General features: G+C 53.4%; 1 protein-coding gene across 2 annotated transcripts; it reads right to left on the bottom strand.

Annotated features, from left to right (window-relative positions):
- Positions 1–5,619: 5,619 nt before the first annotated feature.
- Positions 5,620–15,278, bottom strand: NAGPA (N-acetylglucosamine-1-phosphodiester alpha-N-acetylglucosaminidase). 2 transcript variants are annotated; one of them, XM_073899556.1, is made up of 11 exons: positions 15,148–15,278; positions 14,601–15,056; positions 13,161–13,300; positions 12,213–12,321; positions 10,800–10,928; positions 10,101–10,306; positions 9,949–9,996; positions 8,843–8,971; positions 8,529–8,660; positions 8,378–8,441; positions 5,620–5,716 (listed from the first exon to the last, which is right to left on the bottom strand). In XM_073899556.1, exons 1-11 carry the CDS (start codon positions 15,231–15,233, stop codon positions 5,659–5,661), a joined length of 1,557 nt encoding a protein of 518 aa, XP_073755657.1. In that variant the 5' UTR covers positions 15,234–15,278; the 3' UTR covers positions 5,620–5,658. The 2 variants fall into 2 exon arrangements, with proteins under 2 accessions (XP_073755657.1, XP_025714887.1); XM_025859102.2 differs by lacking the exon at positions 5,620–5,716 and adding an exon at positions 6,072–6,886.
- Positions 15,279–15,926: the final 648 nt, after the last annotated feature.

The raw sequence follows: 15,926 nt of genomic DNA, 5'->3' as shown, positions 1-15,926 counted from the left end.
ACTCCAGACTCCTTCCTGAGGATGCCCGCCTGTCACTGTTTCTCATAGAACAGAAGCACCATGAGCATCCAGAGGAATATAATTTCTCTCTTACTTTCCCATTTAGAAACTGCTTGCATTTTCTGAGCAAATGCACTAATCTGGAAGAGCATCATTCAGAATGCTATTTCCCCCAACTAGCTAGAAAATGTTCTCTCTATAGGCTGAAATATGGGGATTCTGAGAACTTTTATCCCACATCCTGCACTCTGGAATTGCTCCGCCTGTAAAACAAATTGTTTGATGAGGATACTATAATTCTGTTCCACACACTCTATTTCAGCCAGTAAAACATGATGTTCCTTGTTTGCCTGATCATTTGCTCCAACCAAAAGCATTAAGCATTTTAGATTTGGATATACCTCAACTGCCTACCTCCTAAACCGCTGGAGGTTTCCCTGGGCTTGTTCTAGAGTTAACTCCGCTGTTGTTTATAAGACTCAAAAGCATTTTCACAGGGGCGGTATAACCTTCAAGGGGTTGCGAGTTGGTTCTTTGGGGAAAGGGGGCACATAAAAAAAATCACATTTTTATATATAAAGCACAGATACACGGTAGTAGTTCTCTAGGGCTGCCGTAACAAATTCTCACAAACTTGGTAGCCTAAAAGAACCGGAACCGATTCCCTCACAGTTCTGGAGGCCAGAAGTCAGATCAAGGTGTTTGCAGGTGTCCCCTCCTAACACTAGGGGAGGATCCTTCCTGCCTCTTTCGATCTTCTGGAGTCTCCTGGAGCTCCTTGGCTTGTGGCTGCATTGCTCCCGTCCCTGCCTGTCTTCACCTGGCTTCTTCTCTGTGTGTCTCCTGTCACCAGTCACTGGATTTAGGGTTCACTCTAAATCTAGTATGATTTCAGCTTGAGATCATTAACTAATTACATCTGCAAAGACTACTTTCAAAGAAAGTCACATTCTAAGGTTCTGTGTGGATGTTAATTCTGGGCGGGGGGGAACGCCATTCAAACAATTGCATATGCATCGGGTGCATACACAGATATATGGGTAGTTTATCAGTGGTATTAATGCAGATTCCCGGGCCCACTCAGCACTGCTGACTTGGAATCTTGAGGGTGGGTTTCTGGATTCTACTTGCCAGGTATCCAGGTGAAGGTTGAGGGCCCTGCCGTCCATCTTTCTGGGTCACTCTGCCCTGTTCCCTGAGGTTTGACCTAAGTCCTAGTGTTATGTCCAAGGACAGCCATAGTCCTGAGTTTGGGGGTGGGGTATGGGCCCTGTCCAGGACACCATCTGTCCTTCCCGTGAGCTTCCTTGGGACACAGAGCAGGGGTGCTGCCATGCACATCGTGGGGTTCTGAACAGGCTCCCTTGTTTTGGAGCAGAAGGCCAAGGACTATCACTTGGGGGAGCAGAAGAGGTGTGGTTTTTTTGAGTGACCGCTCTAGGGCCCCATCTATACCGGCTTTGGTTACCCAGCCCCCCCCAACACATCCAAATGGGGGAGAGGAAGCAGCCTTTTCCTGCTTTGGTACAGTGCATGTATTTATTCTCTGGGACTTTTCCATGGATTTCTCTGCGACTGTGGGTTAGAGCTCTCAAAGGACCAGCCAGCATGTGGTGGCTGTTGAGAAAGACAGAGGTCCCTGGGGCAGGCCAGCTAGGATCAGGTCTGAGCCATGAGTTACTGCTGACGTCCGTCCTGGGTAGAATCGCCTCCCCAGAAGCCTCCTGGGGTTTGAGGGGCCCAGAGAGGGCAAGTCACACTAGGGCTCCCTTGTGGCCCAGAGGCTGCCTCTGGGACCAATTCTTCCCCTGAGGCCAGGGCCCAGGTCCAAAGCAGACCGCTGGGGCCTCCATGGAGGCAGGTCTCAGAGCTTCGCTGGGCATTCTCATTACCACCAGGAGGCATCTGGATGCAAGTTGGGAGTTCGGGCAGGGCCTGGAAAGAGCCGGAGAGTAAAGTGCCAGGTAGCTCTCAGGGACATGAAAGGCAGCTGTGGCTTTCAAACTTCTCTTCAGACCATTTCCCACTCTCCCCCCTTCAGTGCCTCCCCTCCCCTGCCAAGGCATTCCCAAGGAACGTGGGTCCCCAAAAAGCATAACTTGAAACCTCTGACTTAAGAGTTTCCTGGAGCCCAAAGTTTTCTGACACAGACCCCTTCGCAAATCCAAGGAAAGCTTTGGGCATCACACTGGAATGTTCCCATATCAGGGCTCCTAAGAGCCTTGCAAAGCCTACCCATTAAGCCCAGGATTGAACCTTTTTCTGGGGACTTTCCTGATGCTCAAGTTTTATAAAGAGCATCCCAGCAGCCACATGTTACCATGGTAACAGGACTCTGGGGGTTCCAAGTCAGGCCACCAAGACATCTGGTCCACATTCTGTGCCCAGGGGTCTTCCATCTCTACCACGAGGTGGGGAGGGGATCCTTGCACCACCATAATTAGTCCATGTTAATCCCTGACTACCAACCCCAAAGCTTGATGACTTGAGCTCTTGTATATGTCAACACGTGTCCCTACCCACCACCAGAGATAAGCATTAGAATCTCAAAACACCTTTCTGCTGCTGCTCCATGCCCCATCCGCAAATGCCTGAGTCCAAAATGTGCCTCTCCTCGAACAGTATGAGTGTTAGACTCTGTGGGTTGCCAGAGACCCCAAATCCAACACAAAGTGCCTCAAGCAAAAATGGGGATTTACTGGTCTGTGTAATTGGTCCAAGAATGTTACCGGCTTCAGGTACAGTTGGATCTAGGGGCTTAACCCCCTTTTGTCTTGATTTGGTTCTTCTCCACATTGGCTTCACTCTCCTTCTCCATGTAGCCCACACCCTGGCAGGTGGACAATCTCAGCAAAGTGTTTTTCCCCAAATTCCAGGGTGGGTTCTGGTGAGCCAACTGGGACAGGGGACTATCTCTGACCCATTTATTCATGGAATCTGGTACTTGAAGAGATAGTACCAGTCAAACCAGAGAGATAGAGAATGGGGGAGAGGTAGTGCCCTAAAGGCAATGGGAGGGAGGCTCACGGCCGTGGCTCTCAGTGTCCTGCCCACCTTCGCTGGGCATTCTCATTACCACCAGGAGGCGTCTGGATGCAAGAAACTGCGTTTCTGGTGGCTACCTCTGGTTGCTGAAGTATACTCAGCCCCTGTGTAGGGCAGGCTAGACAAGCCGAGGAGTTAACCCCCAGGAGAAGCCTCCACCCCACAATGACAGCATGTTGGCTGACAAACACCCCACCAGAGGCAAAACCCCAAGATGTTCTCTGCATTCCCCCAGAGACCCCAGGCAATGCCCACAGTGGGGAGCCGCTCACTAATGCACTGTGTACTGGCTGCCTTTCCTTCCCTACCTCACTTCCCTGCCCCCCACCAGGGCTTCCTGGGGTCACCTCCCAAATAAACTACTTGCCCTCACATCCTTATCTCAGGTTCTGCTGCTGGGAGGGATCCAGCCAAAGACAGGGCATTTACTAAAAAAAGAGGGCCTGGGTGTTGGGCAGCCATGATAGATACCCCTATACAAACACGGGAGGGTGAATTATCCTAGTCGCTGGACCAGGGACCCTTCCAGCACACCACGGTGGACCCTCTTGAGCTCCCTCCGGCCTGAAATCCACCAGACCCATGCACAGCACCTTAACCTCCCAGCTCAGCTGCCAGCCCAGCCAAGGACAGAGATACCCTCTGCAGAGCTCAGAGCTCCCAGGACAAGGGTTTCTACAGCCCATTGCCTCAGAACCCCTGAAGGTGCTCCCTGTAGATTCCCAGGCTCCCTGCCCCTGAGATTTTGATTCGATGGGCCTGGGACAGGATCTGGACCTCTGCAATAATACAACATTCCTGGGGAATCCACTCTGACCTGCAGCCGGGCTCAGGAACTGTGTCTCAGGAATATGCCAACATGATTCAACGGTGTCTGGGAAGTCCTCCCAGCTCTCGTCACTACTTGCTACCCTTGAACACGGGGAGCAAAACATCAAAGCAGCCCAGGGACCACCTGTTCACTACAAGAGAGCAAAACACAGAATGAGACTTCCAGGTGGAGTTGAAAACAAGGTCCCTGGAGGAACATGTGAACTTGGTTGTTTCCATTTCTGGAAGGAGGAATTACAATGTGAAGCCCATTTGCCTAGTTCCTTGGATGAGCAGCCACCCTCAAGTTTCTGGACATGCTGTGAATGCCACCCCTTCCTTCCCTCCAACCTGGGTCACAGGCCCAGAAAAGGGGCTGAGTTGGGAGATACAAATGACAGGCGCCTGGCCGTGGGTAGTGTGAAGTTCGGGGGATGGTTCACTAGGTGTAGGATCAACTATGCCCAAGGATACCGACAACTTGGCCTGTGGCTCCCACTGCAGGACCAAAACACAGCACCTTGGAGGGAGTATCACAGGCTGGCTCAGCGGCTCTCAACTTCAGGCGGAGAGACAGAAAGACACGCAGACCCACAGACACATTCCTGCAGGAACCTGGAGCCTGGGAAACTGGCCTGTGATATTTCACTTCTCGGAACCAAATTCTTCCTTTCTGAAGTGAAACTGGGCCAGCAGGGCAGCCTCCTGGACCCAGTCCTCTTTGCAGCTCCTCTCACTATGGGGTGGAATGTCTGTCCCTTCACCTTGAATCTGGGTGTCCTGGGGATCAGCTGACAGAACTCGGTGGAAGTCAGGTCATGCCAGTTCTGAGCCGAAGCTTCAAAAGGCCTTGCATGCTTCTCTTCCAGGATCCCCATCCCTACCTGGATCCCAAGCTTGAACCAGCCTCCTGGAGGAGGAGGCGCCAGGGGGAGCTACGTCATCAGCTGTGGCCATCTCAAACCAGCCCATCCCAGTGGGCCCATTAGCTGTTGCAGACATACCAGTGATCTCAGCTGAGATCACTGACCCCAGCCCACATCAACAGAATCACCTAGTTGACCCTAGAATCACGGAAAATAATTATTTTTCAGAAGAAGCAGTACCTGGTTGTTGTTTTAAGCCCCCAAGTTTTGGACGAGTTATGGAGTACGAGAGAGCTACTAGTTATACTGTCTTAGCCTGCTCAAACTCCTGTGGGCGGCTTATAAACAACAGACATATATTTCTCATAGTTCTGGAGGCTCAAAGTCCAAGATCAAGGTGCTGGCAAATTCAGTTCTTGGTGAGGGCCCACATCTTGGCTTGTAGACACTTGCCAGCTTGCTGCGTGTCCACACAGCCTCCTTTCTGTGCATGTGTGGAGTGGGTGTTCTCTCGTCTCTTCCCCTTGTAAGAGCGTTAATCCCATCGTAAAGGGACCACCCTCACAACCTCATCGAAGAAAACTAATTAAACCAAAGGCCCCACCTCCTCATACTATCACCTGGGTGGGGGGAAGGGGAGAGGGTTAGGGCTTCAACACAGTAATCTTGGGGGGTGGGGGTCATATTCAGTTCATAATGTGCATGAGTCTCTTTGAGGACTTGCCGGGAGCTACTTCCCTCATCTCTCATCCCAAAGATCTGCTAAGCACAGTGTAACATACATTCATGGAGAAGGAGGGGGGGCTACCATGCACTTCCTGAAGACCCTTCACGGCCAGGGGTTACAAACTCAGATACTCACGGGGATGGCAAGCCACAGACCGCTGGGGGTTGCGATGACTTGGAGAAGGCAGGCCCAGACGGGGACTGCGGATTCTCATCTCTGACAAGTCGTTGCCCTGGAGGGGTGTTGGCAGGGGCTGCGGGCTCGCCCTCTTTTAAAAAGAAGTCAGAAATCTGATATTGTTTATCTCTTGACTTTTAAATGCTGGTAACTACTTTTAATTCCATTAAGTCATGGTGCGGACTAAACCTTTTCCTTTCAAAACATGGTCCAGACCCCCCAGTCTCGACTTCACCTGGGAGCTTGTTACAGATTCAGACTCTTCTACCCCACCCCGGGCCAGGATCTGCATTTTAACAAGATCTCCAGGTGACCTGTGTACCTGGATCAAACAGACAGATCAGGGAGCTAGATGTGCTCTGGGCTGCCTGTTTATGACCCCGGATTCAGGTGAAGCAACCCCACCCGCTAAGACTTAGGTACACCCAGAAATCCACAATTCAGGCTTTAGATGCCACCCGGGGGCTCCTTTTATTACATCAATTTATTCAAGTGATAAAAAGCCTCTCTTGGCGGCAGGATACCAAAATAGAAAGCTTGTAAACATGATTTCATCCCCTGGCCCTTCTAAGGAGCTTCCTGTGACAGGAAATAGAGTTCTAATTGGCAAATTCTGTGATGAGGTCTGTACAAAAGGGTCCCATGACATGGCCCTCGTCTCTGTAATCCATCCCTGTCCAGGGGGGCTGGCTGGACCCTGTCATTTGGTCACGGTGTGGTCACGGTGCATTCCATTGCTAGCGGCCTCAGGAGGCCGGAGGCTCTTTGGCAGCGGAGGAGGCCCTCAGGGGACAGGTCTTATAGGCAGCAGACACAGGCAGGCAGGGAAGGACAGTCTCTCTCTGGGGAGCACGGTATTGCTAGGGTTGCATGTGTCATGGCAGGCGACCAGGTAAGGGCCCGGGGCCAGGTGAAGGGCTGAGGCACAGGTGCTGTCGGAAGCTTGGCTTCGCACCGGGACTGAGATCACCCAGATGATCAGCGGCCTTGAAATTTCTCTTGCAGAAATCAGACCGTGTTGAAACGAGCCTTCAGAGGAGGCTGGAGGCTTCAGTCCTTAAAGGGGTTGTGGGCATCACCTGGCTGTTCCTTCTCCGTGGCCAGGAGCTCCCCATTCATCTCCTGCAGTGGGTGGTAAACGTAGGCCCCATCCAGGTGCCGGCTCCGTTCTGCTCTTGAGCCAAGGAGCAAGGACACGTTCGCCACTGTGCTGATCAGCAGAAGGAAAACTAGGGCCAGGGTGAGGGCTAGCCAGGTGGTCCTGGGTGCAGAAGAGAAAGCCTCAACAGGGGCTTGTTGGGCAGTGCTGTTGGGCAGGAAGGGAGGGGTTTCCCTCCCTCCCCGCCACACAATAGTGGCAGAGTCAGGGGCTTCCAGACACATGTTTGGGGAGCAGTAGTGAGTCACTATGTGGCATGCAGGCCAGCCCTGCCACATCTCCTGATATTTCAAAAGAAACCACGAATTTTTTTTTTAAGTGACTGTTACTGATTTTCAGATGTTGCTAATAAATCTTAAATTTTTTTTTAAATTCTGCAGGCCAAATAAAATACAGCTGGGGATCTAATGATGCCCCAAGAGGCATCAGTTTGCATCCTGGGCTCCAGGGGATGTTCCAGAAACCTCAAAGCAGATAGAGCAGGGAGAACTGCACCCCTTCCTCCCTCCTGTGGAGCTGGCGGGGTCTTTCAATAATCCTTGTTTTTCCTCCTTCATGTGAATCTTTGGCTGAAGCCCTTAACGCAAAAGCGGACACAAGCATATTGCTGGGGGCGGGGGCATGCTCGTCAGCCCCCCATGGCTCCCTTTCCCTGCCCGGCAGCTGTCAATGGGATCCAGGTCTGCACTGGGGAGGAGGGGCTCAAAGTCTCACACCTGAGGAGCCTGAACTTAAGACAGGGGGCAGGGCACTCCCGGAAGCTACTGTCCCTGCTCTGGGTGCATTTTCAAAGCATGTTGCCAGGGGTTTTCTTCACGTGTGGTTCTGGGCCTTCAGAGCCTCACCCCAGGCTCACTGAGTCAGGACCTCCAGGAGGGACCTGGGATCTGCATTATTAATGATGAGACTGCCCTCTAGGACATCGCCAGGAACTTTTCATTCATACCCACACCTGATTCCCACCTCCAATGGGGGTGGGGCTGGGCCGGCACCCAGGGCTGGGCCATGAGGTGAGAACTACAAGAAAAGAAGTTCTCAAAGCGGGGTCTCCATACCAGCAGCATTAGCATCACCAATGATAGCACTGGAAATGCAGATTCTCAGGCTGCACCCCAGGCCTACTGAAGCAGAAACTCCAGAGAAAGGACCCAGCAATTTCTCTGAGTATCCCCTACCAGAGGTCAAGTTTGAGACCCACTGCACTAGAAAACAGAGATAAAGCCCACCACAAGGAGCGCATAGCAGGGCTTGAGAAATGATGTGAGTTCCCTGGGGCTTGGCACCTCTGTACCAGGCACCAGGTACTGAGAAAATAAGTTGCGAGTCTCACAGGGAAAGGAGTGTGATGCCCTGCCCCCTCGACTCCCACTGGGGCAGTGACCAGGGTCCTTCTCCCCATCTCCCAGGGCCACTTTGGTGTCTATGAGCATCAGCTATGAGCATCTCCCTGTGCTTACACTGGAGAAACGTCACCTGGGTGCCCTGCTACCACCTTCTAGCCTTGCTGAGTCCCTGAGCGGAGGCCATACCTCACAGGTGGAGGGAGGGGAGATTTCCTCCCATCCCCACCCCAAGTCCCACCAAATCTCCTACCCGGTGAGAAGGGACAGTTCTCCTGTTCTTAGGGTGGTCTTGGACGGCTGGAGACACTGCTTCACTGTAAACGACCAGAGAGAGGCTGACACACTGGGAGGAGAGAGGTGTGCCCCCTCCTGCCCCCCCAGGGGCCTGGGAGGAGCCATACCTTGGGAGAGGATGCTATTAAGGGCTGGTGCCTGGGCCAGGCTGCAGTTGCCAGTCTGGGGGTCACAGGGACACTGGTGCTCACACTCGCAAGGCCTCTGGCAGCCTGGCCCGTGCCAGCCGAGGGGACACTCTGTGGAGAGGAGGAAGAAGTGGAGGCCTCAGTGGCAGGGCCTCTCTCTGCACGGACGGAATGGGCCCCAGGTGTGTGCAGAGCTGGGCTAAGCAGAAGTGCCCCCCGGGGTCCCTCAAGGCTAGACCCTGGAGGTGCCCCTGGCGCTTCCTCCCAGCTGGCTTGGGGCCCATCTAGCTTACCCTGCTCACAGGTGTCTCCGGTGAAGCCAGGAGGACAGGTGCAGGTCCCTCGGACCGGGTCACAGGCAGCTCCATTCTGACACCGGCACTTCATGGCACAGGCCTCCCCAAAGGACCCGTTGCTGCAAGCTGGCATGGGGAAAGGGGAGTCATTTCAAAATCCAGCCCCGCCCCGCCTAGGCGAGGGCCAACAAGACAGGAAACAGATCTCTGTCACCCCAAGTGGCCCCATAGGTTCACATATGCTTCCAACAGCAAGTTGTGGAGAACCCACTTCAAGGCAGGCCCTGAGGCTGAGTTCTCCTGGGGCTTCCTGTCTAGGTGGGCAGGTGGCCAGTGAGCCAGAAAGGAGACGTGGACGTACAGGTGGGGACAAGTGCAGCAGCAGCAGACCGCTGGAGGGGGTGGGGTGGGCAGGCCCCTGGGGACAGGGCAGTTAAGCTGGGGTTTGGGGGAGCAGAGCTGGGTCAGTGAGTCAGGGAGGGGCTGCAGCACCTGGCAGGTCAGGCTGAGGGGTTCATTCCTTTCACTTATTCAAAAGAAAGCCCTGAAGGATTTGAAACTGTGGATGGCTGCAGTGGGTTGAACTGTGTCCCCCCAAAAGAATACTGTCCTAATCCTCAGAATCTGTGAACATGACCGCATTTGGACAGAGAGTCTTTGCAGATACCATTAAGTGAAGATCTTAAGAGATGGGGGCACCTGGATTGAGTGGGCCCTCAATCCAATGACCTGGGGTCCGCGTAAGGGAACGGAGAGACTGACACAGGGGCAAGGCCGTGCGAAGACGGAGGCGGAGAGAGGAGTGACGTGGCCACAAGCCAAGGAACGCCTGGAGCCACCAGGAGCTGGAAGGAGCAGGAAGGAGCCTCCCCTAGACCTTCAAGAGGGAGTGAGGGCCCTGCAGACACCTTGATTTTGCAGTTCTGGCCTCCCGAACTGCGACAGTGTAAGTTTGTGGAATTTGTTGTGGCCGCTGCAGGAGACTAATGCAGTGATTTCCAGTCAGGCGAGAGCAAGAAACAGGAGGGGATAAAGGCAGCTGCCACGCTCCCCTCTCCCCATGGGGCCAGGGGTGGGGAAGCAGCTGGCCCGGTGGCTTTTACCTTCACCGCAGCTAGACCCCGTCCATCCAGCTTCACAGCGGCAGCCATCTGCCAAGACAAGACCGAGGAGGCCAGGTGAGGGGCCCAGGCAGGGCCGGGCAGTGAGGGCTGGGAGCCCCAGTCACAGCTGCCACCCCAGAGACCCCACTCACTCTCTGTGCAAAGCCCGTGCTGGCTGCAGTTGGAGGGGCCACAGTCCAGCTTGTTGCAGGCCGCGCCCTGCCAGAAGCGTCCCGTGCACTGGCAGCGCCCCTCCACACAGGTCCCGTGGCCGCTGCAGTCAGGCGGCTGGCAGCGGGGCTCGTGCACACATACCACAGTAGACACACGGCGTGGACAGCGCCACATGTTGTCCTGGCTGTGGGGAGGGGGGGGACATGGCATGTGAAGGCGCTGACCATCCCCAGCGGACCCCTCCTCCCCCCTATTACAGCCCCCGAGGGCTGCCTCTCTCTCCATTGCCCCTTCCTCAGCCTTTTACAGGTTCTTTCCACCCTGACAATCTCTTCCAACCCCAGGGCCTTTACATATGCTGTTCTCACTGCCCAGAAGGTTCTCCTGGCCCTGCCTCGCCACCTCCTCAACCTTCAGATCTCAGCTCAGGTTCCATTAAAGCTCAGAGAGGTCTTTCCTGACCTATCAATCTCCTTTCGTTGGTGTGGGTGGTGCTGGTACAGTATGTATGATTCAACTCTCTTCCTGTAAGCACTGAGAGGCAGGGATCTCGGCTCTTCCTGCTCATGGCTGAATCCTCAGGGCCTGGCACATAGTAGGTGCTCAATATTTGTTGAGTGAGACAGCTGAGGACAGGCCTGGACTTAGACCTCAAGAAGGGGCTCTGGCATGCTTACCAGTGATCTGATGGGTAACTGGCCAAGGTCCCGTTGAGCACGAAGGTGGCGGAGCCCCCTCCGTCCAGGTTGATGGCGTTGACCACATCCTGTTTCAGCAAGAACTCTGCCATCTCCCACAGGTTAATGCTGAAGCACAAGAGCATTAATGGTGACCGTGTCCATGCATTTCCAGTTTAACTGATCTTACTTTCCATGGGAGACAGTGTCATGCCCACTGTGGCAGACAAATTGCTAAATGGGCTTCCCCCAAAAATGTCCCATCTTAATCCCTGGAAGCTGTGAATATAATGAGAGATCGCTCCCATGACTGTGTTATCTTACATGGCTCAGCAGTCCACAAGTGCGGACAGTGTCCTGGATTATCTGGGTGGGCCCAAAGGAATCACAAGAGCTCTTAAAAGCAGACTTTCCCTGGCTGGTGGCAGAATGTGAAGTGAGAGAGACTGCGAGTACAAAGGGGATGAAGGGAATGGACACATGTTTGCTGGCTTGAAGATGGGGAGGGTAACATGTATGCGAAGGGACGCGGGCAGCCTGAAGGAGCTGAGGGTCCCCTGGCCAACAACCAGCAAGGAAATACAGACTTTGGTCCTACAACCATGAGGAAGTGCATCCTGCCAACAATCCGAATGAGCTAAGAGGATTCCTGCCCTGAAGCTCCAGATGAGAGCCCTGCCTGGCAAAAGGCTTGATTTTGTCCATGATTTGAGCCCTCCAGACTTCTGACCTACAGAACTGTGATCTAACAATTGAGTGCTGTTTGTGCTTGTTTGTTACACAGCAATAGCAAACTAACACACTCTCTTTACAGAGGAAGAAACTGTAGCTCAGAGAGGTTGAGCAACTTGTCTGTGGCCACAGAGCTAGCAGATGGCAGAGCTGGGACTGGAACAGAGGTCTTCTCCCTGCTCACTCTGTAATTACTTCCTATCACCCTATCCGGGACTCAGGAGAGTGGAGGCCTAAGTTGGGGAGACTGAGAGGAAGTGTGTAGGGGATGATGAGTTCTCAGAAGTGAGACAGATCGGGGCGCCTGAGTGGCTCAGTCGTTAAGCATCTGCCTTCAGCTCAGGTCATGATCCCAGGGTCCTGGGATCGAGCCCCGCATCGGGCTCCCTGCTCAGCAGGAGGCCTGCTTCTCCCTCTCCCACTCCCCCTGCTTGTGTTCCCTCTCTCGCTGTGTGTCTCTCTGTCAGACAAATAAAATCTTTAAAAAAAAAAAAAGTTCTTAAAAAAAAAAAGAAGTGAGACAGATCTAGGGACTGTTTTGTGTGGGAAGGCAGGGGACAGATGGACGTGAACATCCCCAGGGAAGAGCTGGGAGTCCGATGGCCAGCTGTCAGTGGGCTGAAGTTCCTCAAAGCAGGACTCAGCCCCCCAGGCGTGGTGTTCCCAGTTCCTGGCCCTTACCCCCGCTGCTCCGTCTGCCCGTCTACGTGGAAGAGCACCAGCTGCCCTTTCCGGTCATGTCCCACAGCTGTTCTGGCTGACATCACGTTCACAAATTTGCTAAAGGAACCTAAAAGAGAAGAAGCCTGGCTGATCACCCGGCCCTCTGAGAAGACTCCCGGGCTCTGCCTGTTATTTTTGGCCAGTCCAATGCCACTCTCCACCTCCCGTTCCACACCATCCAGTGTCTCACTTAGACATGTATCATCCTGTCTCCCCTCTGCCCCGTCCCACTCAGTCTCCACATAGTGGCCGGATGACCCTTCTCAGGTGTAAATTAAGTGACATCAGCCTCCAGGGGAAAGCCCTCTAATGACTTCCACAGTTCATCAGCCCAACATGGCCGCCCTGGCCTGCTTCTCCTACCTCATCTGTGGGGGCTCCTCTCTCACCACCCTGCAGCCACTTTCTGCTTTAGGGCTTCTGCACCTTCTGCTCATCTGGCTGGACTGTGCTTCCCCTCAGCTCTTCCTGTGGTTTGCTCTTTCCAATCTAGGGCACCTCCTCAGTGAGGCCTCCCTTGACTGCTCGGTCTAAAACAGCCATTTCCACATCAGGGCCACAGCATCCCTTCCCACACCAGTACTCCACATCCCAGAGGTTCTCAAACTGAATTACCCAAGGGGTTTGTTAAAGCACACAGGTTTGGGCCTTACCCCCAGGGATTCGGGATTCTGATTCACAGCTCCTTTCTTCCACCCAACTTTATTTTCTTTCTTAGCACTTACCACTTCCTTTCAGTAAATTACATATCTATTTTCTTTCTTATGTATTCCCCAACAGCAGGGACCTAATTTGTTGATCCCCTATACCTTGAATAGTACTTGCTCAAAGACTTAAGAATAGCTTCCCCCACCAGCCCAGAGGTTCTGGTTCTCAACAAGACTATGCCACACCCCACCCCCAAACCTGTTTCCTGTGTCTCATCACACTCAGCTGCCTGGCTTTCGTTGATGTACACACTTCCATTGCGGATGAGCCACACGACCCCACTAAGCAGCTGCACAAATGGATTTTCAGTGTCCAGCACCTCCTCTTCAGACAGGTACCTGGACACAGAAAAGGCATGAGATTCACTCACTGGCAGGGGCAACTGCAGGTAGTAGGGTTCCCTCCTACCTCCCCTCCTCAGGTTGGCTGCTTGACTCCTCCCAATGTCCCAGGAACCATCCTGGTCCTGAGTGCAGCCTTTATAAACAGTCTACACATCCCAGTTAATAATTCATTTAATACAAACAACGATTCTCAACAGATTTCAAGTTCATCTCTGGCCTTCAACCTCCTAGGCCATCACTCTAGCCAAACTACCACCTGATGCCTACTGACAACTCGTCATTGGTCTCCTTGCTTCTACTCTGGTCCCTCCAACCCAGCCTCCAGCCAGGATTAGAGCATGTTTTTATTTTTATTTTTTTTTAAAGACTTTATTTATTTGAGAAAGAGAGTGAGAGCGAGAGAGAGCAAGAACAGGGTCAGAGAGAGAGGGAGGAGCAGACTCTCCTGCTCTGGTCCCTCCAACCCAGCCTCCAGCCAGGATTAGAGCATGTTTTTATTTTTATTTTTTTTAAAGACTTTATTTATTTGAGAAAGAGAGTGAGAGCGAGAGAGAGCACGAACAGGGACAGAGGGAGAGGGAGGAGCAGACTCTCCTGCTGAGCAGGAAGCCTGACTCGGGGCTCGATCCCACAACCCTGAGATCACCACCGGACCTGAAGGCAGACGCTTAACCAACTGAGCCACCCAAGCGCCCCTAAAAACAGCATGTTTTTAAATAACCAAAGTCAGTCCTGTCATCCCCTGATACTCTGTTCCTTCCTTCCGTCACTCACACACACCAAACCCCTGTGCATCTCCGAGCCTTAGCACTTGCTGTTCCTTCTGACTGTAGTGCTCTTCCTCCAGTTCTGGCCTTGGCTAACTTGTGATTAATCTTCAGGTCTCAACCCAGAGGTCACCTTCTGAGACAGGCCTCTCCTATTCACCCTACCTAAAATCTACACTACATTTACACTGGTTCACCCTGTTCCTTGCTTCTTTACATGCATGCAATTTATCTTAATCATTTCCCTGGCTTTTATTTATTTTTCCTAGTAATGGGAGGGGTCCGTGAAGACAAAGGCTGTCTGCTTGTTCACTGCTACATCCCCAGTGCGCAGCACATCGCCTGACACAAAGCAAGCGCTCAGTGATACTGGGAGATGAACTGCAAGAAAAGTTATTACTATCCCCATTCTGCGGAACGGAAACGGAGGCTCAGCTTTGTCAGGTGACTTGAACCCAGCACCACGGCTACAACCCAAATCTCAGGTTCTCTGCCCTCGACAGCCACTAGGCTCCCTGCCTCCTCACCCGGTGACCAGGGTCCCGTCGCGGCGGATCCCGAACTGCGCGTTCTGCAGCCCACCGGCGCTGCTCACCCGGCGCCCGTCGCTCACCACGTTCCCCAGGCACTCGCCCGTGTCCATGCGGAAGAAGCCGCCGTTCTGGGCGACCCTGCAGCCGGCCGCCCGCGCCGTATCCTCCACGGTGGCGCGGCGCCTCGAAAGGCAGCCGCCGGACCCACCGGGCTCCAGGACCGAGAAGGTGCGCAGGGGCTCTGCCACACGCGTCAGATGGCCAGGCACCGCGCGGTTCGCGAAGTGCGAAACGAAGGTGCGCACCGCCGGGCCGCGGGTGCCGGGGGTCGCAGTGGTAGGTGGCCAGCTCTCGTGCTCGCGGCTGCCGGCGCGCACCCTTGAGCAGTCCCGGGCAGAGCGCGCGCGCGCGCGGGAGTATGGCAGCAGCAAGTCGTCGTCGCGGGAGGCCCTGCGGGGACAGGGCGGCCGTGAGCTCGGAGGGCTGTGTCCCGGGCGGAGTACCCCCCGAACCAGGCTCACCCCTCCAGACCTTTACTCACCCCGAGTCGAGGCCGCTGGTCGCCTCCCGGAGGAAGCCAAGAAGCGCAAGGAGGAAGAGAAGCCAGCGACCCATGGAGGCCGCCATGTTGGAACCAGGCCTCCGATCACGTGGGATCGTCCCACGTGACTCAAGGTTTTGGGTGGCCGATTTCAACCGGGACAGAATAGCTTAGGCTCCTTTGGATATCGCGAGATCTTGTCCTATAATTTACTGTCTTCAGAAGGTGAGCGGAGCTGGGGTGGTGGTGGGGGGAATGTTTCGTGTTGATATAATTTCAAACTTACCGGAGGTTCTGGAGGTTCTAAGAGTAATGTAAAGAACTCCCATATACCTTTTACCTATATTTACTAGTTGTTAACTTTTGTTCCGTTTAGTTTATCTTGTCAGCTTCATTCGCATACTCCACCCCACCCACCAACCATTGGCAACCAAGTTGCAGACATCGGGATCCTTCACCTCAGTACTTTATATATCTTTTACGAACAATGACATCTTCCTACATAACCACAGGCTAAGTAAAATTAAGACGTTTTACATTGCTAGAGTTTATTAACTAATCCGCAGAAAATTTGCCAATTTTCTGTATAATGTCCTTTACAGCTATTTTCCCCACATCCAGGGTCCAGTCCAGGAATTGCATTTTTTGTCATGTCTCTGTGGTCTCCCTCAATCTGGAACAGTTTCTTAGCCTTGGTCTCTTACGACCTTTGATGTATTTTTTTTTTTAAGATTTTATTTATTTATTTGAGAGAGAGAATGAGACAGAGCGTGAGAGGG

The sequence above is a fragment of the Callorhinus ursinus genome, unplaced genomic scaffold, assembly GCF_003265705.2.
Source record: "Callorhinus ursinus isolate GAN/ISIS: 27379988/994484 unplaced genomic scaffold, GSC_fseal_2.0 scaffold13, whole genome shotgun sequence".
NCBI lineage: Eukaryota > Metazoa > Chordata > Mammalia > Carnivora > Otariidae > Callorhinus > Callorhinus ursinus.
The sequence above is the reverse complement of the archived record's forward strand: the minus strand, read 5'-3'. Positions and strand labels throughout refer to the sequence as shown.